The 22,596-nt window shown below is 48.2% G+C and overlaps 2 protein-coding genes across 6 annotated transcripts in view; one reads left to right on the forward strand and one right to left on the reverse strand.

The window, feature by feature from the left end:
* Positions 1–9,372, reverse strand: part of OTUD7A (OTU deubiquitinase 7A) — a 78,569-nt gene extending 69,197 nt beyond the window's left edge. For 2 of the 4 annotated variants that reach the window (XM_045581605.1, XM_045581602.1), the window contains exons 1-2: positions 9,244–9,372; positions 3,689–3,838 (exon numbers count right to left, since the gene is read on the reverse strand). The gene's annotated coding sequence lies outside the window, so the exon portion shown is untranslated. Of the gene's footprint in view, positions 1–3,688; positions 3,839–8,787; positions 8,880–8,956; positions 9,115–9,243 lie in introns of those variants that run through there. The other 2 variants (XM_045581604.1, XM_045581603.1) reach the window with 2 other exon arrangements.
* Positions 9,350–13,009, forward strand: LOC123652348 (probable E3 ubiquitin-protein ligase makorin-3). Of its 2 annotated transcripts, none has more exons than XM_045581607.1 (2): positions 9,350–11,052; positions 12,849–13,009. In XM_045581607.1, the coding sequence occupies exons 1-2, from the start codon at positions 9,350–9,352 to the stop codon at positions 12,862–12,864; spliced, it is 1,719 nt and encodes a 572-aa protein (XP_045437563.1). In that variant the 3' UTR covers positions 12,865–13,009. The 2 variants fall into 2 exon arrangements, with proteins under 2 accessions (XP_045437563.1, XP_045437562.1); XM_045581606.1 differs by lacking the exon at positions 12,849–13,009 and adding an exon at positions 11,979–12,509 and having other exon boundaries at positions 9,350–11,371.
* The last annotated feature ends 9,587 nt before the right edge of the window (positions 13,010–22,596 follow it).

The raw sequence follows: 22,596 nt of genomic DNA on the forward strand, positions 1-22,596 counted from the left end.
ACACACAAAACACTTCATTTCTTCTTGCTATCTGAAAACTGATCCCTACTACAAATTTGATTTTGAAAACAGCCTTTGTGGTTTTGTATTCTGTAGAGAAAAACATAGACAAGTGGACAAAATAGCTTGTATTTTGACCATCCCAGTAACTACTCTGCCGTTTACAGATGCAGTAAGGAGGAGGAGGACGTGTGGTAAGAAAAGTGAATGCCTGAAAGCAGCAGCCGTTGTCTTAATTTGCCTGTGCACTTGGGAATCTTGCCGTCTTACGTCTTGAAATGTTTTTATTTGTTTATTTGTCTTTTGATGTTATCGATTGATTGGCATATAGGAAGTGTAAAGTTTCATGTTGTCAATGTATCATCTTTTCCTTTGTAGATCCGGGAGTTTGGTTCTAGTTTTAAAAGACCTTCCCCATTCTGAGATTATAAATAAACTTACTCATATTTTCTTCTAAATCCTTAGGGTTCCATTTGTTTACATCTTCTAACTCCCTGGAATTCATTGGTTGCAGGTAATGGAGGTAAAGATGCGATTATTTTTTTCCCTAAATGGTCAGTCACTTGTGCAGTAAAATAGATAACCTACATTTTGGCGGTACAGTTACAATCCTTACCCCACCTGTTCAAAATGCCACCTTTTTGTAAGCTAAATGCCTTTATATGTTTGGCTCTATTTCTGTTTTGTTATCCATGAATGCCTTCAAATTTCTCAGGCTTTATTCATATTAGTATCAAATAATCACAATAACATGAATATCTGCAAGTCAACACTCCCCTCAACTAATCCTCTCCCCCCCCACCCCCTCTCTCTCACACACACACATACACACTGAGTGGCCAGATTATTATGTGTTCAGAGATCATAACAATCTGGCTACACCCTCTCTGTGTATGTGTATTTATTTTTTTTTAAAGTACTTTTGAAAGTTACCACTTATTTCTGGAACAGTTCATACCAGATACTATACAAAGTGCGTTTTGTCTCAAACCTTCTTCATAACCTTTTGAATAGATGATATATTTCCAGATGACAGAGAAGCAAACCAGAACACATAAAAATTGGCTAACTTAATCAAGGCCTCCCAGCCAGTAAATGGCAGTCAAAACGATGTTGGGAGATGCCCCACAATACTGAGCTAATTAAAATAAATGTAATCACTCAGCAAGACTCACACACATGACTCACTAATTGCCACCGGTTGCCAAAGTCAATTTTGCTTTTTCCAAAGATAAAAAAAAATAAAAAAGAAGTTACCGTGTTCTGGTTTGTCCTTATCATTACGTAAACATATCAACTGATATGTAGACACATATATGCACGTACAAAATGATCAACTTTTATTTTGACTGGTGAAAGGAGTTCTATTCCACTTACATGCTCTCTCATATTGTGCTAAAATATGCTGTCCTCTCCCAGTCCCAGAGCACCCGAGCCATTTAACTCCCAGGAGGCTGAAGCAGCCGACAAGATATATAGAATTCCATCTGGAAAAATACTGGCTACTACCCCCCTCTGACGGCAAAAGGCACACTGGTGTTCATGAATCCCCACTTCAGATAAGCTTTATCGATCGTTCCTATTTTCAGAAAGGTCAGGTGCCTGCCGGATGTCACAGCCCCTGATCTGGAAATCTTTCTTGCTTGTCCTCATTTCAGACAGTCCCATCCCAGCCGAGATTTATGTCCTACGAGGGCTTCTCCCGCTGGGCTCGGGAAAGACAGCCAATGCATTATCCCTCGTGGCTATTTCACAGTTGACTAGACCTCCCTCTAAGAAGGACAGTTTAGCCCAGAAGTGATGGATCCCCCGAGTCTCTACGATGCCCATCTGGGATAACTAGGATTCAAAACAGCAGATGTTAGCACTTCCCGAGAGCAGCTGAGGAGAGACACCCTGCCCCTCGGAAACTTTGTTTGGGCATGTCATTTCTTTCAGTAGCAGTTGAGGCAGAACCAGACAGGCACCAACTTCCACTAAGAGGTATTTCTGAATATAAGAAATTCAGAATTTGCCCGGCCAGTGTGGCTCAGTGGTTGAGCATCAACCTATGAACCAGGAGGTTATGGTTCCTTCCATTCCCGGTCAGGGCCCATGCCCGGGTTGTGGGAGGTACAGGAGGCAGCTGATGCTTGATTATCATTATTGATGCCCCTTTTCCCCTCTCCCTTCCTCTCTGGATAAAAATATAATTTAAAAAAAGAAACTCAGAACTTAATAGCATTTTATCCTGGGAAATATCTACGACCTGCAGGGCCAGGCACCCCTCAGAGAAAAGCATTTTAAGAGACGTGGAGGATGGACTGCAAAGTTCTAATTGAGCTTTATTTCCCAGGCTCGTTAGATTAAGAAGGGGGGCTTGCCTTCACAGTGTTAATAATTTCGGCGGCTTGGCTAAAGGGACTCCATTTTATATAATTTCCTATCTTCAGTCTTCCCTCAACAGGGGTTAAAATAAGGGGATTTCATTTTTAAAAATATATATTTTATTAATTTTTTACAGAGAGGAAGGGAGAGTGATAGAGTTATAGAAGCATCGATGAGAGAGAATCATTAATCAGATGCCTCCTGCACACTCCCTACTGGGGATGTGTCTGCAACCAAAGTGCATGCACTTGACCAGAATCGAACCTGAGACCTTTCAGTCCGCAAGCCGACGCTCTATCCACGGAACCACACCAGTTAGGGCACAAAATAAGGGGATTTCAGGTATTAAAGAGGCAATTGCACTTGTACAACTAGCATCACCCGCTGGAGCTAGGACCAGCCACCAGGCGGAGCCAGAGTCCAGCCAGAGCCCAGCCAGAGCCCAGGCAGCGCCCAGCCAGCGCCCAGCCAGCCGAGACACCGGAAGGGCTGCTCCCGGGGCATTGTGGGAAATGTAGTCCCGGCAGCCCCGGTCCCAGGCTTCTCCGCTCCGGTCTCCCTTTCACGGTCCCGGGAAGTCAAACCGACCCTGCTCCGAAGGTGCCTTGTGCCCAGCGGTGCTCCGAGCGGGCCTGGGTCTTAGGTCCCGCGGGCGCCCAAGGGAGAGGGTCGGGGCAGCGCGGCGAGATGGGGGTGCGGACCCCCCTCCCGACCCCCCCCTCCCCGCGGCATGCTGAGCTGGCGCGGAGCAGAGCAGAGAGCGCATGCGCCCAGCCCCGGCCTCTCCAACAACTAACCCTTTGTGCTCCCAGCCGGGAACCCTTCCGTTTCCCCCAGCGCCGCCGAAGTTCCCATCGCCCTCTGCAAAAACCATGCCACCAGGGAGGAGCTGGGCCCTGGCCGGCGTGGCTCAGGAGAGAAGAGCGTCGGCCTGCGGACTGAAGGGTCCTGGGTTCGATTCCCGTCAAGGGCACACACATGCCCAGGTTGCAGGCTCCATCCCCAGCGTGGGGTGTGCAGGGGGCAAGCCGATCCATGATTCTCTCTCCTCTTGGATGTATCTATCCCTCTCTCCGTCTTCGTCCCTCTCTAAAATCAATATATACATTTTTTTTTTTTTTAAAGGGAGGAGGACAGAGTGAGTGGAGCATGAAATGGGCTGGGGTCCAGGATGGCGAATTGAGTGGACTGAGAACTTTCTGGAGGAGAATCCAGGAAGGAGAACTTCCGGCCAATTGGGAAGCTTTCTCAGGAAGCCGGGTGTGTGCAGCCCAGCTCCGGAGCGCATTTCAGAATCACAGGCGTCAGACTCCTTCCTTACCTTGCGAGGAGGGGCTGTCACGGGCGTACTGGCTGAGGAGTCTCCATTTATCAATCAGCCAGGAGTGGATGCAGGCTCCCCAGGTGTCCCGGGTTTTGAGGGCTGGAGGGTCCAAGGATGATGAATAGGATCCTGAGTTATTGCAGGCACCTGAGCAGTTAAAGACAAAAGTCATTCATGGCACTTGTTAAGGACAGCAGGACCCTTTTACGAAAGAGGATAATGTAATGTCTTTTTTTTATTTAAATATTTTATTGATTTTTTACAGAGAGGAAGGGAGAGGGATAGAGAGTTAGAAACATCGATGAGGGAGAAGCACCAATAAGCTGCCTCCCTCCTGCACACTCCCTACTGGGAATGTGCCCACAACCGAGGTCCATGCCCTTGACCGGAATCGAACCTGGGACCCTTCAGTCCACAGGCCGATGCTTTATGCACTGAGCCACACCGGTTTTGGCCGTAATGGGTTTTAAAAAGTGTGTTTTTATTGCCTGGCCGGTGTGGCTCAGGGGTTGAGCATCGACCCAAGAACCAGGAGGTCACGGTTCAATTCCTGGTGAGGGAACATCCCAATCCCAGTAGGGAGTGTGCAGGAGGCAGTCAATCCATGATTCTCTCTCATCATAAATGTTTTTATCGCTCTCTCCCTCTCCCTTCTCTGAAATCAGTAGAAAAATATTTTTAGCCCTGGACGGTTTGGCTCAGCGGATAGAGCATCAGCCTGCGAACTGAAAGGTCCCGGGTTCAATTCCGGACAAGGGCATGCACCTTGGTTGTGGCACATCCCCTGTAGGAGGTGTGCAGGAGGCAGCTGATTGACGTTTCTCTCTCATCGATGTCTCTAACTCTCTATCCCTCTCCCTTCCTCTGTAAAAAAATAAAAAAATAAAAAAATATATATATTTTAAAAATCTGTAGCTATATTCCTGCCACGTGCAGACAGCCAAAAATGAAGATTCACCTTCAGTGACTTCAGTCTCAGTATTCTAGGGATGATTAAAAAAAAACCAAAAACCCACAAAACAAAACCCAAAAAACCAACAAGAAACCTTTATGGAGAACTCAAAGACTCTCCCTTGTAACCGGTATGATCATTTTACAAGGATTCTCTCATTTAGCTCTCACCGCAAACTTGTAGGCTAACCACTCATTATTACCACTGTATTATTATTTTCCAGATGAGGTAAAAGAGTGTGATCGACTTGCCCGAGGTGAATTCCTGGATTCAGGATTTGAACCCCTGATGTCTGATTCTAGATCCTTGCTTTTAATCCCCTCCCCTCCCCTCCCACCAACTCCACTCCCCAGCACTCAAACGCTGGGCCTGAAGCAGGAGCGTGTCTGGAGGAACCTGCTGTGAGACCAGGTGTGTTCTTACAACATACAGACCGGCAGCTGTCCGAGGGGAGGGGGCTGGGGGCCGAGTGAGAAGGGGTAAAGGGATTAAGCAGAGAATAAAAGACGCGGGGACACAGACAACAGCGTGGTGACTGCCTGAGGGAAGGGGGTGTGTGTGTGGTTGGTAGAAGGGGGTAAAGGGGGGGGGGTACATGGCAATGGAAGGAGGCTGGACTGGGGGTGGAGAGCACAAAGCATCGTATACAGATGATGTATTATAGACTATTCGCCTGAAGCCCGTAGTTTTCTTAACCAATGCCACCCCGATACATTCAATTAAAATACATCAATAGAGATCAACTATTATCTACTGCCCCGGCAGGTGGTAGCTGTTTCCTAGGATAAAATGCTATTCAGTTCTGAGTTTCTTTTTTTCTTTTTCTTTTCTTTTCTTTTCTTTTCTTTCTTTTTCTTTTTTTTTTTTAAGCAGGGGCCGTGTGGGGCTCAGCTGTCTGGAATAAAAGATGAGGGAGGGAGGGAGGGGCCCTTTGATTCTTTCTGGTCCGTCCTCACAGCCCACGTCTGAACTGGTCTCCTGCCTCTCTGGCTTTTGTTATGCTTTGTGGACTGGGTCTCACCCGTGCATTGCTGTACCCCCTCCCTCCCACCCCCGCCACCCACACATTGTCACTCCGCTCGCTCGCTGGTGATGGGGAGGGGGGCGGTGCTTAGCACAGCCTGCTCAAGTGGAATGTCAGGACCAGCCGGGAGATCTCGTATAGCCCTGCAGACCGGAGTGTGTACGCGAGTCTGTCTCGGTCAAGTCTCGGCCAACGGATCCCCCTCGGCGCTTTGGGGGAGACAAGGAGAATCAACTGAACCAAGTAAGTAGATAACTGGCCAGATGTGTATTCTCAGGGACTGTGAGAACAATATCAGGGCTCAGAAAAAAAAACAAACAGACCAAGACAGGAAAATGGACTATGACAGAGAAAAATTATTTGAGAATCGTGGTTTGCTTGGGATTGGGAAAATATTTGCTTATTTCTCTCCAGGTGCATACCCAGTTACTCTACTGCCCCAATCTCATATAAATACTATTTATCATCAGGAGATACCGTTTTAGTTTCTGATGGTGCATAGAAAACTTTGTCCCTACAAAACAAGATGATACAGCTCACTGTGAGGTGCTAGGACATGAATGTGAGCAGGAGGCACACAGGAGGAAATGTGGAAGCAAACAGCACCCCCCCCCCCTCCCCCAATGCCAGCAGCATAGCCTTGGCCAGGTTACGAAACTGTCCTGATCCCTCCTTTGGAGGAAATAAAATGGTGAAATACTGCCTGCAACCTCACTGTCTAGTATAATAGCTACTAGCCCCATGTGGCTATTTAAATTAATTCTGAAAATTTAAAACTACAAATTCAGCTCCTAAATTATTCTAGCTACATCTCAAATGTTCAAGAGCCACATGGGGTTAGTAACCATTGCACGGGACAACACGTATGTACAATTACCATAGAACTTCTACTGGATGGTGCCATTTATAAAAAAATTTAAAAAAGATGGATCGAAGATAATTTAAACGGTGCTGGGAACAAAGCACTATTAAAACAAATTACATGCCCTAACTGGTTTGGCTCAGTGGATAGAGCATTGGTCTGCGGATTGAAGGGTCCCGGGTTCGATTCTAGTCAAGGGCATGTACTTTGGCTTCGGACACGTCCCGAGTGGGGAGGGGGGTGTGTGGGAGGCAGCTGACCGATGTTTCTAACTCTCTATCCCTCTCCCTTCCTCTCTGTAAAAAAAAATCAATAAAATATATTTTTAAAAGAACAACAACAAATAACACATTTATAGTCAGGACTCTGAATTTTGTGAATCTGTGCAAAGCCTGGAATATACAAGTAAGCCTGGTATGTATGCTCCAAGTCTTTTTCCTGTGAAACTCTCAGGGACTGTCAAAGACAAAGCCATTAACAAATACATTTAGCAGAGGTGAGATTCCGACTTCAGGAGAGAACAAATTCCTAGGTTCCTATATTCGTGGTGGGAAAGCCCGTCATGAGCAAAAATGATTTCAAGTTCCACAATGTGAGTTAGCTTAATTCCTAAGACAGTTAGCTTTTAATACTGTAAATGCTATGAATTTTAAATGTTTTCCTGTCATTGACTGTAAATCACAATAGCAGGAAATACGCCTAATCTTGTACAGTGAGCTTCTATCTGATGTCCTTGCTAAATGTGCTTATTAAATACAACAGATTTATCAGTTATTCTCTATTTTATTTGCTGTCTCCTAGTAATAACTATTTTCCAATTCTAACATTTTTTTTTTTTTTTGCTTTGCCTTTTTGTACTGGCAAGAACTTTCAATAATAAATATAGACCATTATGCCTTTCTGTTTTTTTTTCTGAAAGCTTTCATTTAAAGAATTGTTCTTAAAAAAAAATAAAAAAAATAAAGAATTGTTCTTAATTACAGAATTACTTATGCAACAGACCGACATGTATGTTTCTTATTTCTGATCCCGTCATTCTGATCCTGTGTTTCTAGAAATATGACCATGTCATATGGATTTTTTAACTTAATACGCTAATCTCCTTCCTGAAATTCTTGCCCGGCCCTAAAATCAAAATAATTATTTTAATGCATTATTAAAGTAATGAGTGATACTATTTTTTAAATATCTGATCTTGGTTATTTGTGCCCCTATTCATAGATTTTCCCAATAAACCTCACCAGAAATTTACCAGTTTCAATAATCACTTCAAATAACAACAACAATAATAGTAATAACTTTAAAGGATTTTTGTTTGATTCAGCCCTTTCTTTCATTAATTTCTTTATTATTTGCTTTGATCTGATTTACATGGTACATCACTTTAAAATGTAAATTCAGGATATAAAAATTCCCTCTCAGAAACTTATTTTAGCAAACAACATCTAATCACATATAAAACGATGATAACAGCTTAACACATTTATTCTTGGAAAAATGGTAAGTTAAATCTTAAAAACAAAACACACCAAACATCTATCAGTGCAAATAATCGCATTAAGAGCAAGCACGGTCAGATCTCACAAAAAGACGACTCAGAAAAACGACACGATAAAATTCAGGATTGCATTCACGATCAGCCCCCTTAGCACAGCAGGACTCTAAACTATTTTTTAACTCCGTGAATAAAACACATCTGCAAAAAAATGACAAAGAGCTCCCAGGTGGCGATTAGAAAGCACGGCTCTGAGCAGATGGCAGAGACAAGTGCTGTGAAAGGCTGTGTCCCAGCACAAAGCAGCGTTTTCTCGGGGAAAGAAAGCAGCGAAACAAAGGAGCCCCCCTCCCCAGCCCCCCGCGACTGACACCCGCAAAAGAAAACCAAAGAGGGGGGTGGAGGGGGGAAAGAGGGGTGCACGCAGGGGCCGGGGGCGCTCCTGACGCCAGCAGCGGGGCTGCGCGAACTCTGCAAGCCACGTCTGCAGCTCGCGCACGGCGCGGGGGGGAGGCCGGCCCGAAACCCCCCATAAACTCGGGGCCCTCTCCCCCCGAAAGGCGGGCTCCGATCCCAGGCGCCGGAGCATCCCCAACGCCAGCCCCCGAGGACCCCCAGCATACACACAGCAGAGCCGATCTTGCAAACAGAGCAAAAAGAGGAAAGCTTTTATCCGCGACAAAAATAAACAAAAGAATCAAAGAATCCGATTGCAATTAAAAAGCATCGACACCCTAGGAAGAGAACAGTCATTAAAATTCACCTGCGCGAGATGCTTCGGACACTACCAGGCGAACTTTTCAACGTGGGGGGGCGGGGCGCGCGGGAAACGAGGGTTATGGGTTTTTATGATTAAAAAAAAAAAAAATAGCCACATGCATACAGTGCGTCTGCGTGAACGGCGCGACAGGAAAAAAAAAAAAAATCAAAACCTCATCGGTGGCGGTGGCAGCGGCGATCGCATCCTCTGGCCGCGCGCGCGCCCCCCGCTGCAGAGCCTGGGGGGGCGCGGGGGCGGGAACCCCAGCTGCCCGGAACAAAGGCGGCGCGAGGCTTTGTTCCCAGGCCGGGATCTTTTACACACCGCGCGGCCTCGCGGACTCGTTAGGAGACAGCCGGTGTCCACACCGGAAGTGTCCGACGCGCCAGCCAGACTGGGAGGGGGTCGGAACCAATAGTAACCGGAAGTGGGGGTGGTCGGAAGGAAAAAAAGGCGCACCTTCCCGTCTGGAGCGCTGTGGCGGCTCCTCGGCCTCCGGGCTTCGAACCCTCGCCCAGGGGCCACCGGACACGTCTTGGCACCGTTTCAGGGGGCAGGAGGTGCAATGGAAGAGGCTGCAGCTCCCTCGGAGCCCCACGAAGCCGCCGGGGACGCAACAGATGCCCCGGAGGCCGAGGAGGCGGCGGCTGGGCCCAGCTACCGCACGCACCCCGTCTTCCGGCGTGTGGAGCCTGGAGGCCCGCCCCCCGTCGGCACGTCACGCCTGCGATTGGCCTACGCCTCCGTGGGCGGGGCCAGGCCCCGGGAAGGCCCCGGACCAAGTTGGCTGCGGAACCAGCGGCGCCCAGGCCCCTGGGCCAACCAAGTCGTCTGCAGGTATTTCCGCCATGGGATGTGCAAGGAGGGGGAGAGCTGCCGCTACTCCCACGACCCCCGGGGCCCCGAGGAGGCCGGGGAGGGCCGCGGGGCGTCGCCGTCCCCGCCTCAGGCTCCGGAGGAGGAGCTAGGCCTCGGCGCGTTTGCGGCTGCGCAGTACGGTCCGGAGGGCCAGCCGCCGGAAGTGGCGTGGGCCTCCTCCCCGCCGGCCTCCGGGGGCGCCCCGCCTGGGATTTGCTGGGTCACTGACAGGGGCCCCTTGGAAACCGAGACTGACGATTCAGCGCTCGGAGCTGTGGGGGGAGCAGGTGCGCCAGGCTGGGCGGCCGGTGCGCAAGGAGGATGGGAGGCCGGTGCGCAAGGCTGGGAGGCCGGCGACGAAGGCTCTGACGCCGGTGCCCACGGCTGGGCAGCTGGTGCCCAAGGATGGGAATCCGGTGCCCACGGCTGGGAGGCCGGTGCGGAAGGCTCTGAAGCCGGTGCCCACGGCTGGGAATCCGGTGCCCACGGCTGGGAGGCCGGTGCGGAAGGCTCTGAAGCCGGTGCGCAAGGCTGGGCGGCCAGTGCCCAAGGAGGATGGGCAGCCGGTGCTCACGGCTCTGAAGCAGGTGCCCAAGGATGGGAATCCGGTGCCCAAGGCTCTGAGGCCGGTGCGCAAGGCTGGGTGGCCGGTGCCCAAGGAGGGTGGGCAGCCGGTGCTCACGGCTCTGAAGCAGGTGCCCAAGGATGGGCAGCTGGCGCGCAAAGATGGGAGGCCGGTGCCCAAGGTTGGGAAGCTGGTGCTGAAGGCCCTGAAGCCGGTGCCCACGGCTGGGCAAACGCCGCCGAATTCGTCCCCGGGCAGCCGTACTGGGGCCGCGAGGTGTTCCCCGCCCCTGAGGCTCCCCGGCCCCGGTGGCAGAACTTGGCGATGGAAAGGGGGCCCGATGCCGCGGCGGGCCGGGGGCCGCGCCGGCTCTGCAGCGACGCCGCCATGGGGCAGTGCTACCGCGGGCCGAGCTGCGCCTACCTCCACGGCGACCTGTGCGAGCTGTGCGGGCGGCTGGCGCTGCACCCCGAGGACCCCGCGCACAGGGCGGACCACCTGCGGGCCTGCATGGAGCGCCACCAGCAGGACATGGAGATGTCCTTCGACGTGCAGCGCAGCTCCGACAAGGTGTGCGGCATCTGCATGGAGGTGGTCTACGAGAAGGCCTACGAGAGCGACCGCCGCTTCGGCATCCTCTCCAACTGCAACCACACCTACTGCCTGCGCTGCATCCGCCGCTGGCGCAACGCCCGCGAGTTCCGGAGCCGCGTGATCAAGTCCTGCCCGCAGTGCCGGGTCTCCTCGCGCCTTGTCATCCCCAGCAAGTACTGGGTGGAGGAGCCGGCGGCCAAGCAGGAGCTGATCCGGCAGTACAAGGAGGCCATGCGCACCAAGAGCTGCAGGTATTTTGCCGTCGTCAGGGATTACTGCCCGTTCGGCGACAACTGTTTTTACAAGCATGCGGAGCCCGAGGGCCAGGCAGAGCAAGTGGTGGTGGAGGAGCAGGTGGCACAGGCGCAAGCGCAAGAGCAGGCCCAGGCCCAGGCCCAGGCCCAGGCCCAGGCCCAGGAGCAAGAGCAGGAGCAGGTGCAGGCCCAGGCCGAGGAGCAGGAGCAGGAGCAGGTGCAGGCCCAGGAGGAGGAGCAGGAGGAGGAGCCTGATCCTGAGCCTGAGAGGCAGGGTTCTGGGGCCTCGAGCAACCAAGAGTTGGAGCCTAAGCAGGTGGGAGAGGACAGCATGCCCTTTCAATCCGCCGTCAGCGAGAGCTTGTCATGCTTTGGCTGGTCAGTCTGTGGTCGTGTCAGTGTTTCTATTCATTGGGAGAGAATGAGCCTCTCTCTCTCTCTTTTTTTTTGTTTGTATTTTTCTTTATTTTTGGGTGCTTTTTGTTGTTCAAAGAACCCGTGGGGAGGTACTTGGTTGGGGAGGTGGGAAAGAGTTTGCAACTTGACTCTGTGGCATGTGGTGTAGTGTGTTCACCGCTTCTGTGCTGCCGCTCTCCCATCCGCTGTTGCCTGTGTGACTCTGCCCGTGGATAGGCCCATCGCCATGTGCCAGCAGCCATGGACAGCCATCTCTGTGGGTCATTCATCCGTGTTCTCGCCCATCCCCATTGCTCCCCCTCCCCCCCAACCCTCTGGCGTGTGGTGGTGCCCCCGCTCCTCCCTCCTGTCCCCCAGAATAACACACAGTCTTTCAATGTTATTGCTGTTGTTTTTCTTGGTGTGTGGTGGTGTTGTTTTTATTTTTCATTTTTTTATTTTTCTGGTGCAATGCCTCTTGAACTGTCAGTTTTATGGCTTATTTTTGTCACCTCTGTTTCCAACAGGACTGACTCAGTTCTAGGCTAGTCTTTGCAGGACTTGCACTCATTGTGGAGGCCCTGGAGACTAAATGGGACAGGGTGAAGGGAGAAGTCCTAACTGAACTGAGGACCTTTGTGCTGCTACAGCCTTAAGAGAGCCGGACCCATCCGGGGGGCCCTGGGCAGCTGCTCCCTCGTCTTCGCTGTTTACATGTTGTGTTTTTTCCCCCTCTCTCCCCCCCTGATTCAAGTGCCCTTTCTTACCTGTGGTGACCTCGTGGTTTTCTTGTGAACCAGGTATCTATGTTTACATGTTCTCATCCTGCTTAACTTGATGTGAAAAAAGTATTTCTACTTGGAAGTTGTGTGCTGTGTAGAAGTGAGTATCCAAGTGATGTGTTGGAGCCCTAGCTGGTCTGGCTCCGTGGATAGAGCAATTGGCCCACAGCCCGAACCCCAAAGGGTCCCGGGTGTGAACTCCAGTCAAGGGCATGCACCTCGGTTGCAGGCCTGATCCCGGCCTTTGTCTGGGCGAGTGCAGGAGGCAACTAGTCGATGTCTCTCTCCCTCCCTCTCTCTCTCTCTCTCTCTCTCTCTCTCTCTCTTTCTCTCTCTTTCTCTCTCTATCATTGATGTTTCTCTCCCCCCCCTTTCTCCTCTCTCTTTCTCTCCCCTTCCCACCCTCTCTAAAAATCAATGGGAAAATGTACTTGTGTGAGGTTGAACAACAAAAAAAAGTTATTTATGTGAAGATGTGTCTATAAAAGATTTATGGTGTCATGTTTGTGTGGTAAAGTAAATATTGAACTGGAAGCTGAAGGCCACAGGCCAACAGAAGTTTCGCTGTTGTGTGTGAGTGTGAGGTGGTGAATAATTCTTGTGTTCCTTCCACAGGCGTCAGTGGTTATAGCATCTGTTGAAAGAGGCTTATTCAGACGGATCTGGCCAACTAGGGCACAGGTCTGAAGGGACTTGCTAAATAAGTTGTTGGTTGTTCTCGTGGTGGCTTTACTAGCTCGCTCTGCTGTGACCAATAAAGAAACATGTGTGTACAACCATCTCATTTTCCCTTATTGCAGCACAACCCTGGTTGTATTCCGTATTTTGTGTTCTTTCTAGACATTCCGCATGTGGGGCCTTTGACAGAAGGCCTTTTTCAACATGTCACTGAAAAGCTTTTAAAAGAGCAAATAGAAAAGTAAAAAAAAATGAAACCAATTTTTTGAATTGAAACCAGTCAGAATACAAGATTGGAAAGGCAAAAAAAAAAAAAAAGAAAAAAAAAGAAAAAAAAAAAGAAAGAAATCTAGAAATGAACAGAAACAAATTAAATACAACAGTGATGCCAAAAGTTTAGCACACAAATACCCCATTATTAGATTGCATGTACATGCTTTAGAGACAAAAAGCCACAGTTTTACAGCCTTGGTTATAACGAAAGTGAAACTCTGTGCTGTTTAAAAGACATGGCTGAAATGTGAGAATACAGAAACATTAAAAGCGATAGGATGAAAAAAAAAAAACAACAAAAAACCCAGCAGGGAGGCTGAGACTTCTTATCAGCAAAGTGTGTATGAAGGACAAGAGCATCCCTGGAGGTAGACACGGATGGCAGAACAATTCAGTTAAAATTGGCCAGGACGACAAAACCATCCCAACTCTGTAGTCCTTTAATAACCCAGCGTCAGATGCACACGTAAATGGTGGACAGGAATAGAAAAATTACCGTGTTTGAGTGAACACGTTTTAAAAGCCTTTTCAGTAACAGACAAGGAGAGAACAGCACGGGCTGGTCGTGGAGTGGCCCTGCATGAAGTGCTGTCTGAGTTCGTGGTGAATGCTCCCCACTGGGCTGATGTGACTGAAAATACGCTATCGAACGTATTTGCTGAATTTCTGCCACGTACTTAGCACTCAACAAAGCATGAGTTCCGTCCCCAGAACCCCCCTCCCTTCACCCCTTCCTGTGGTTTTTCTCCTCGTCCCGATGAGTCCGAGCAAAGAGGTGAACGTTGCTTGCTGCGTTCACTGTGGCCTGTGGGTGCAGGTGACCCGCAGGCGCTCAGTGTATTTCCAGGTCACAGACAGTGTGATGCCCGTCTACCTGGCCCAGAGCAGGCGGAGCATGTGACTGTGGCTACCGGAAGCACACCTGCAGTCTCTGAAGTGTGGATGGAGTGCCAGGCGGGATACAGAGGGCCACACATACACGCCAGGGGAGCATGGGGGTCCGGGGGCTTTCTCCGGGGGGCTGCCATATGCGCTGTTCCACCCCTCAGCCTCTCCCCAGTGATGTGACGCCCATAACTTAGCGTTCTGCCTGTTTTCCCTGCGACCCTTGCCATAGCCCTTCCCTCTTGATCCCTTCTTATCCAGAGAATTCCCCAACGGGAGCCCCTGGTCGCCTGGCTGTCACCGGCATGCAGGGTGAGCCGTTCGACGTGAAATCTAAGCATGTGCCCACCCCCAAGGGACACTCACAAGACTGAGATGACGCCAGAGGCTTGGTGAGCGTCGAGTGGCGACCAAGCCGTCAGAGGGTTTTTTTTAAACAACCCGGAAAGCTCAGAGAACTTGTTCGAATGTACGCTACCAGGTGTTATGAAATGTTATGTGTTTTAATTTTTTATTCCCATAGATTCTTGCACCAGATAACAGTCATGAAATGCAGGGGCTGGAGGTGGGGGGTGGTAGTGGGACCTGGGTTAGTAGAAGATAAAATGCTCAGGCAACAGGATCCCGACTCAGCGTCTCCCCAGCGGTGCACTCAGGGGCATGTTAGTTCCATCGTTTGCACTTCAGTTTTGTTCATGTGGGAAACGGGTGAAACAGCACGTACTCTGCAGGGGTGCTGTGGGGAGCAAGTGTAATTAGGCAAGGAGCGTGAATCCCGTGGTATTCTTTAAAGTGGCTATTTTAAAAGTGGGACTTGGGTGTGACTGTGGACCTGATCAGAGCAGACTCAAGAATTGGCAGTCCACTAAGTTTTTTTCTCTTTTCTTTTTGGGAACCTTTGGAACTGGAATTAATATAATATTATTATTTTATTACTAGACTCCCGATGCATGAAGATTCATGCAAGCATCCCACCCCTGGTCGCTGGGCACCTGTGTATGCAAATTAACCTGCCATCTTTGTTGGGTTAATTTGCATACTCCTGATTGGCGGGTGGGCATCACGAAGGCATGGTCCATTTGCATCTTTCTCTTTTATTAGTGTAGATTACTTTTGTAGAAAGGGGGCTCTTTCCCTTATGGTCACAATTTCAAAGAGACCCACAAAATTCCCCCCCCCCCCCCCCCCAGCAAAAGCCCATCCACGTAACACATCCATCCAGGCTCTTCTGTTCCTGAAAATATACTACACAACAAAGATGTTTTCTTTGGGATGGATGCCTACATAAGTCAAATAGGAAATAAGATGATGCCGAAACCGGTTTGGGTCAGTGGATAGAGCATCGGCCTGCGGACTGAAAAGTCCCAGGTTCAACTCTGGTCAAGGGCATGTACCTTGGTTGTGGGCACATCCCCAGTAGGGGATGTGCAAGAGGCAGCTGATCGGTGCTTCTTTCTCATTGATGTTTCTAGCTCTCTATCCCTCTCCCTTCCTCTCTGTAAAACATCAATAAAATATATTTAAAAATTTGTTCTTTAAAAATAAATACAAACACAATATGCATTGCCCAGAAAGACCAATCACGTAATAAAATAAGCATCCAAATCTGTAAAATTTAAAGACACAACACACACACACACACAAAGCACACTCATGATCAGAAACAAGATTAAAGCAAACACTAGTGGGTTAGGAAACGGGAATGTAGATAGCTGCTTCTTTGAAAAAACAAAAAATCAATGAACAGATCACGTAATAACGTGACCAAAGTTAAAGGGGAAAGCACAGCTGTCTGTGAGGAAGACACATGTACGACTTCTGACTGCCCCCCCCCTCCTGCAACAGCTCTGAACGTTCACACAGAAGCAGGACGTGGCCACGCCTGGTGGTCCGCTGCCTCTGAGACGGGTGCCCGGAACTTGGCTCCAAGCCCCCAACACTCATCGCGGGGAGCAGGACAGCACGGACGGCCCCAGGGAGCATGGCGCTCAGGGAAATGAGCCGGTCAGAGGAAGAACACATGGACCACCCGGTCTCACTCCTCTGTGGAATCTAGTGAGCAGAATGAGCTAGCAAGCAACGTGGAGACAGCCTCATGCACACAGAACAGACTGATGGCTGGCTGTCAGAGGGGGAGGGCGAAGGGGGCCAGGTGAGGAGGGTGAAGGGATCCAGTCAATGAGAGAGAAAAAAAAAGAGAGAAATCATAGGCACAGACAACAGTGAGATGGTTTCTGAGGAAAGGGGGAAGAGAGGAGAAGGTAAAAGGAAGATAAATGGTGAGGAAAGGGGACTTGACTTGGGTGGTAAGAACACAGGACGAAATAGAGATTAGGTACTGTAGAACTGCATTCCTGAAGCCTGTGTAATGTTATTAACCCATGTCACCCCCCACCCCACATGAAAAAAAAAATGAATAAAAACCTGCAGCCGAAACCGGTTTGGCTCAGTGGATAGAGTGTCGGCCTGGGGACTGAACAGTCCCAGTTTCGATTCCGGTCAAGGGCATATATCTTGGTTGCTGGCACATCCCCAGTAGGGGGTGTGCAAGAGGCAGCTGGTCGATGATTCTCTCTTATCGATGTTCCTAACTCTCTATCTCTCTCCCTTCCTCTCTATAAAAAAAATCAATAAAATATATTTTTAAAAATAAATGAATAAATAAATAAATAAAATAAATGTGTCTCCCTTGATAGGTGAGCTCTTTAGCATTTGTTGTCATTAATAAAATAAAATAAAATAAAATAAAATAAAAAATAAAAACCTGCAGCATACCTTCAGGAATGTGAGCTATTGTTAGCCGACCTACAGCAATGAGCTTTCATTACTCCTGTCTCTGCCTCCCACACTCAGACCCACCCGTGTCATTTTATTTGGGGGCTTCTCAGAATTTTTCTCCCATCCCCTCTACCCACTTTTCTCACCTCCCACTCTCTGCCCCTGGAAACCACCATCCTGTTGTCTGTTTCTATGAGTTTGGTTTTTTTTTGTGTGTGCTTGTGTGTTTTTTTTTAGATTGCACATATACATGAAATCATACAGTATTTGTCTTTAACTTCCTTCCTGTGGGCCAAGGCCTCCAGACCCATTCATGGCTTTACAAATAGCAGGATTTCCTCTCATTTTTCTTAAGGCCTAATAATACTTCATTGTGGGACATAATTCATACCAAAGGATAGCCGGCACACGCACACACCTGCCCTTCCACACCCGTGTGATCCGCTTTATGAAAAATGTTGCAAAAAAAAGTGAAAAATACGCAATAGGAAAAACAAATCCAAGTAAAAATATTGTTGCATTTTTATACCTTTGAATAAGTCAAAGGGAAGTAATGCTATTGGCTTGGATCAGGCCCAAACAAGCAGGTCCCTTCTCTTTACTGACAAGTGAAAATTATTCCGACAATTAATGCGTTGCCCACAAAAACAAAAATGAGACATACAGACATTTCAAAGAGGGATGGGAAGTCTTCTCTCTGAGCAGGTGATAGGACATTGCACATTGAAAACCAAAAACTGCTCTAGCCTGTTTAGCTCAGTGGACAGAGCGTTGGCCTGTGGACTGAAGGGTCCCGGGTTCGAGTCCAGGTCAAAGGCACGTACCTCGGTTTCAGGTTCCATCCCCAGCCCTGGTTGGGGCATGTGCAGGAGGCAAGCAATCAATGTGTCTCCCTCCCATCCATGCGTCTCTCTCTGTCTCTCCACCTCCCTTCCACTCTCTCTAAAAATCAATGGAAAAATATACTCTGTGAGGTTTAACAACAATAACAACAACAAAAAGAAAATAGAAAAGTACCTGGAAAACTTCAAAAAGCAAAAACCAGTGAGGTACTAAGAAAACCCCATCTAAAATGACAATCACGGAGGAAATGGAGCGAAGACCCACTTTTCATGGGAACCCCAAAACAGGTCGTGGCTGGTAGAATGCCATGGCTGAACCCCAGACCAGAACTCGGCGCCTTGAGGACTGCTTTATCTTCTGATTGTATCTCTAACAATTCCAGATCTCTCCTGGGTTAGGGATTGAGTGCTGGTATCTTTGTTTTCCATCCTACAAATTCCTAAGGGGAGGTGGTGGAGCCTCACAAGGAGTAAAAGATAGGAATAGATCAAAGACCAAGGCCAAACTCCCTGTCCTCTGATGTGGACTTTCAGACACGAGTCAGGACCCTTCCCGGAGCCATGAGGCAGGGGCTGACGCTGGACCCCGAAACTGGCTTCTCCTAACAGTTTAAGGAACAATGACACCCATTCTTGCATCCTTGTAAGGGACCGCGGTGCTGGTATCTTCCCTTCGGAGTTTCCACTAAATCTAAACGTCACTGCTTATGTGCAGCAGAAACTCCCCAACCTTGGAGCAGATAGATCTGTATTGGAAAACAATTCCTTGAAAAATCAATGGATGCCTGGCTGGCATGGCTCAGTGGTTGAGCATCAACCCACGAATCTGGAAGTCACCGATAGATTACCCGGGTTGCCGGCTGGATCCCCGGTATGGGGTGCGCAAGAGGCAGCTAATCAATGGTTCTCTCTCATCCTTGGAGTTCCTATCTTTCCCTCTGGAATCATTAAAAAAAATATTTTTAAATACTTACTTGGCATGTCAAAGGATCTAGAATACATAAACAACATTTGGAAAGAAGTAATAGAGCATCACTGTGCTTGATCTCAAGGCTTTCTGTGTAGCTACAGAGATGAAGATGGTAGCGTTGGTGGGTAGATACCTACATCGCGGAGACAGACTGGTGAGCTCAGAAATAGCCCAAGTGCAGCCAGTGCATGTTTGATGAAGTTGCAAAAGCACCAGGAGAAATAAATCTCCCACACTTGTATACAGAATAAGCTCAGAATGGATTATGGATTTAAGTGTAAAGTACAGAAGCACTAAACAACAGCAACAACAAACCCTAAACTTTTAGAATAAAACTAGGAGAAAATCTTTAGGACTTCAGGTCTGATGGGAGATATTTAGCTATGAAATCAAAAGTATGATTAACACAAAGAAATAAATCCACACACTAAACGTCTTAAAATGGAAAACCGGTGCTGTGTGAAAGGCCCTTTTATGAGGAGGAAGAGCCACCTGCAAGCTTTCCCTGCCTCATGAAGAAAGAAGTCCAGGTGAGAGAAATCCCGAGAACCAACACCATGAAATAAAAACACAACTCTTTAGAAAATGGGCAAAGAAGACCAAGAGACTTCTTACCAGCGAGAGGATAGCTAGTAGTGTTCTACCCATTCCTGGGGTTCACCCTTAGAACCTTCTGGAAGATTTGGCAGAAAGAAAGGGAGCCCAAGACCTGGGCTCTCCAGGTAGATCTCACGAGTCTTCATTTTTGTGGGGGTTCTACCCAGAGGGGCAGGCCTGTTGTACTCACCATTTCCTTTCTGTGCCCCTGCCACCTGGCCAACTGGGGACAAGAAAATAATCAAGAACCGGGGTGAGGGGGTCTCTTGCCAAAACCAGTTTGGCTCAGTGGCTGGAGCATCAGCCTGCAGATTCAAGGGTCCCAGATTCCATTCCAGTCAAGGCCATGTATCTTGGTTGCGGGCACATCCCCATTGAGGGGTGTGCAAGAGGCAGTTGATCGATGTCTCACTCTCATCTATGTTTCTAACTCTCTATCCCTCTCTCCTTCCTCTCTGTAAAAAATCAATAAAATATATTTATTGATTAAAAAAAAAAGAAAAGAGAAACACCCAACAACACATGAAAATTAACAAAGATTAAAAAAGAAGGAGAAGGGGGGTCTCTAACCTTGAGAAGCTTTTATGTGTGAATTTGAGGAGTTGCTAGAATTTCCCAGCAGAGGGCGGCGTAGCCTTTCAAGTCTGAGAGCTGCGGGCGTGCAATGGGCTGCAGCTGTGGGTGTGAAGGTAAATTAATAACAAGTGGACTGCATGCCCGGTAGAGGCCACAGAGACCCCGAAGAATGCCCCATCCATCACAGCTTCAACCATCAGTTCCCGTTTGCTGACAACATCATTGCCTTATATATGATTTTGACAAGTAACTGGCCTGTGTGTCTTTAAAAAATAATTTTTAATATCTTTTTATTGGTTTCAGAGAAGGAGAGAGAAACACCAATGATGAGAGAGAATTATTGATCAGCTGCCTTTTGCAGACCTCACAATGGGATAAACCTGCAACCTGGGCATGTGCCCTGACCGGGAATCGAACCATGGCACCCAACTACTGAGCCATGGCCGCCGGGCACTAGCCCACACCTTGATTGCTCTCCGGAAACGTCACTTAGGGTAAAAATTGTCTCCCCAAATCGGATCATCCCTTTTAGAGAAATAGACTGAGGTACACACTCGCTTCTAACTGTACATCCTACACAGTTTGTACCTGAATATCATGGATTTGGCCACTTTGAGAAATATTTCTAAATTTCTCTTTCCCAGGAGTCAGACAGCATCATGGGAAATGGCTTTTGTTGAGATAATGTTGTGGCTGTGATGGGAGTCTACTGGCCCCCACTTAAAAATATTTTCAGGCCCGGCTGGTGTGGCTCAGTAGTTGGGTGCCAACCTATGAACCAGGAGGTCATGGTTTGATACCCAGTCAGGGCACATGCCTAGGTTTTGGGCTTGCTCCCCAGAGTGGGGCGTGCAGGAAGCAGCCAATCCACGATTCTCTCTCGTCAGGGATGTTTTCTATCTCCCTCTCTGAAATCGATAAAAATATATTTAAAAAATATTTTTCAGGCACTTGTGGTCATGACTCCCATCCCACGGAATGTCATTTAGTAGTAGAGCCAACGGCAAGTTGTTTTCTGGGGAAGTCTTTTGTGTTTTCACCAGAAAACTCATTGGACCAACTTGATATTAATATGGCTCTATGGGGGTAGGGAGGATGGACAGTCATATTTTACTTAATATTTTAATGCCTTCCACTCTGATAAGCATGCTTTTATGAAGAAACCTCTGCTCCCACAGAAGCTTATTTCCGTTTGCTGTAGCCCCATACGAGTCTCTTAAGTAGAAGAATTCATATCTTTAAACGTCTTGAAGACGCAGTGGGCTGAGTTTATTTCAGGGAAGGTGGTAACACTTTGCACTTCCATCTGTAGTGCCTAAGGATGCCCATTGCATGATTTTATGCATATCAGGTGTCCCAGAGGCTTTTATTTTATCCAATTTAATACATGAACACCGGAATACTGGTTTGATGTTTCTTGAGATACGAGTGAGATGTAACAGTTTTCAGAGTTATTTCCTATTTATATTTCTTTTTTTTTTTTTTTTTTAATTTTTGGTCATTTGATACTTCCCCCATTTGATTACAGGGACTTTATTCTTTCCTCCATGTTACGCTAAAATGCCTTGCGTTACGTTTATTGACACGTTACATTTATCGACATGTTAGGATTGAGCTTCCGAATCAATGGGGTCTTGAGCTTACTCTTACCACTTCTTAGCGCATCTTTTTACATGTCCTCAGATGTTGTTTTCTGCCTCTGCTTTCCTAATATCATCCCTCTTTTCTTAAACTTCTCAGTGGAATAGCTGGCTAATTTGTTTGCCCTTAAACACTCATTATTATTGTAATTTGTCTCTCCTTACAATCGAATACAATACAGAAAAGATCTCACGTGAAGCGGTGGGAAGGCTGCGAGTTCCTTAGTTTGGGGCTCAGCCACGACATTCCACCGGCCACTACACATTTTGGAGGGTTTCCATGAAAAATGGGGCTTCCTTACATTTTCTTTTTCTTCTTTTTTTAAAATATACGTTTCTATACGATAGTTGCTTTAGCTCAGTGGTGGGTAAAACCATGAGTCCACAGAGCCAAGTATCATCAGGACAACGATTGAATTTTTTTTGGAGAGCCACATTTTTTTTTTTTTTAAAAAAACATAAACTTCTTCTAACGCCACTTCTTCAAAACAGACTCGCCCAGGCCGTGGTATTTTTGTGGAAGAGCCACACTCAAGAGGCCATAGAGCCGCACGTGGCTCGCGAGCCGCGGTTTGCCGACCACTGGTTTAGTGGGTTATAAATTGCAAGTGTCCTGTGGTGCTACTTTCCGATGCTGATGAGAGAGAGAGAAACGTTGGTGAGAGATCAAAACAACCATCAGCTGCCTCCTTCATGCCCTTCCTCGGCCCCCATTGGGGATCGAGTCCACAACCCAGGCAAGTGCCCTGACGGGGAGCCGCACTGGCCGCCTTTCAGTGAGCATCTTGCTCAAGCCCCCCTCCCATGAGCAAACGATGTAGAGGAAACGAGAGAAACAACTTTCTTTCTTTTCTTTCTTTCTTTTTTTTTTTTTTCAGAAATGGGAAAGACCAGAGCCAGCAAACCCTCTTTGGGGGGTCATTCTCAGCTGTGTCCCATGGGCACCTGCTTTGAATGCCCGCCCAAACAAAATACCTGATTGTTGCTTTGGGGGCAGAGGCGCTGTACGACTACTCCCTGACCCAGCACGTTCGCATACACACACACACACACACACACACACACACACACACACACACCTGCCCCCACATGTCAGGGCCCTCTCGTCACATGGACAACTTGCC

The sequence above is a fragment of the Pipistrellus kuhlii genome, unplaced genomic scaffold (genome assembly GCF_014108245.1).
Source record: "Pipistrellus kuhlii isolate mPipKuh1 unplaced genomic scaffold, mPipKuh1.p scaffold_m20_p_140, whole genome shotgun sequence".
NCBI lineage: Eukaryota > Metazoa > Chordata > Mammalia > Chiroptera > Vespertilionidae > Pipistrellus > Pipistrellus kuhlii.

Bases quoted from the DNA above. Each gene is read 5' to 3' on its own strand.
- LOC123652348 (XM_045581606.1), top strand. From the start codon at position 9,350: ATGGAAGAGGCTGCAGCTCCCTCGGAGCCCCACGAAGCCGCCGGGGAC.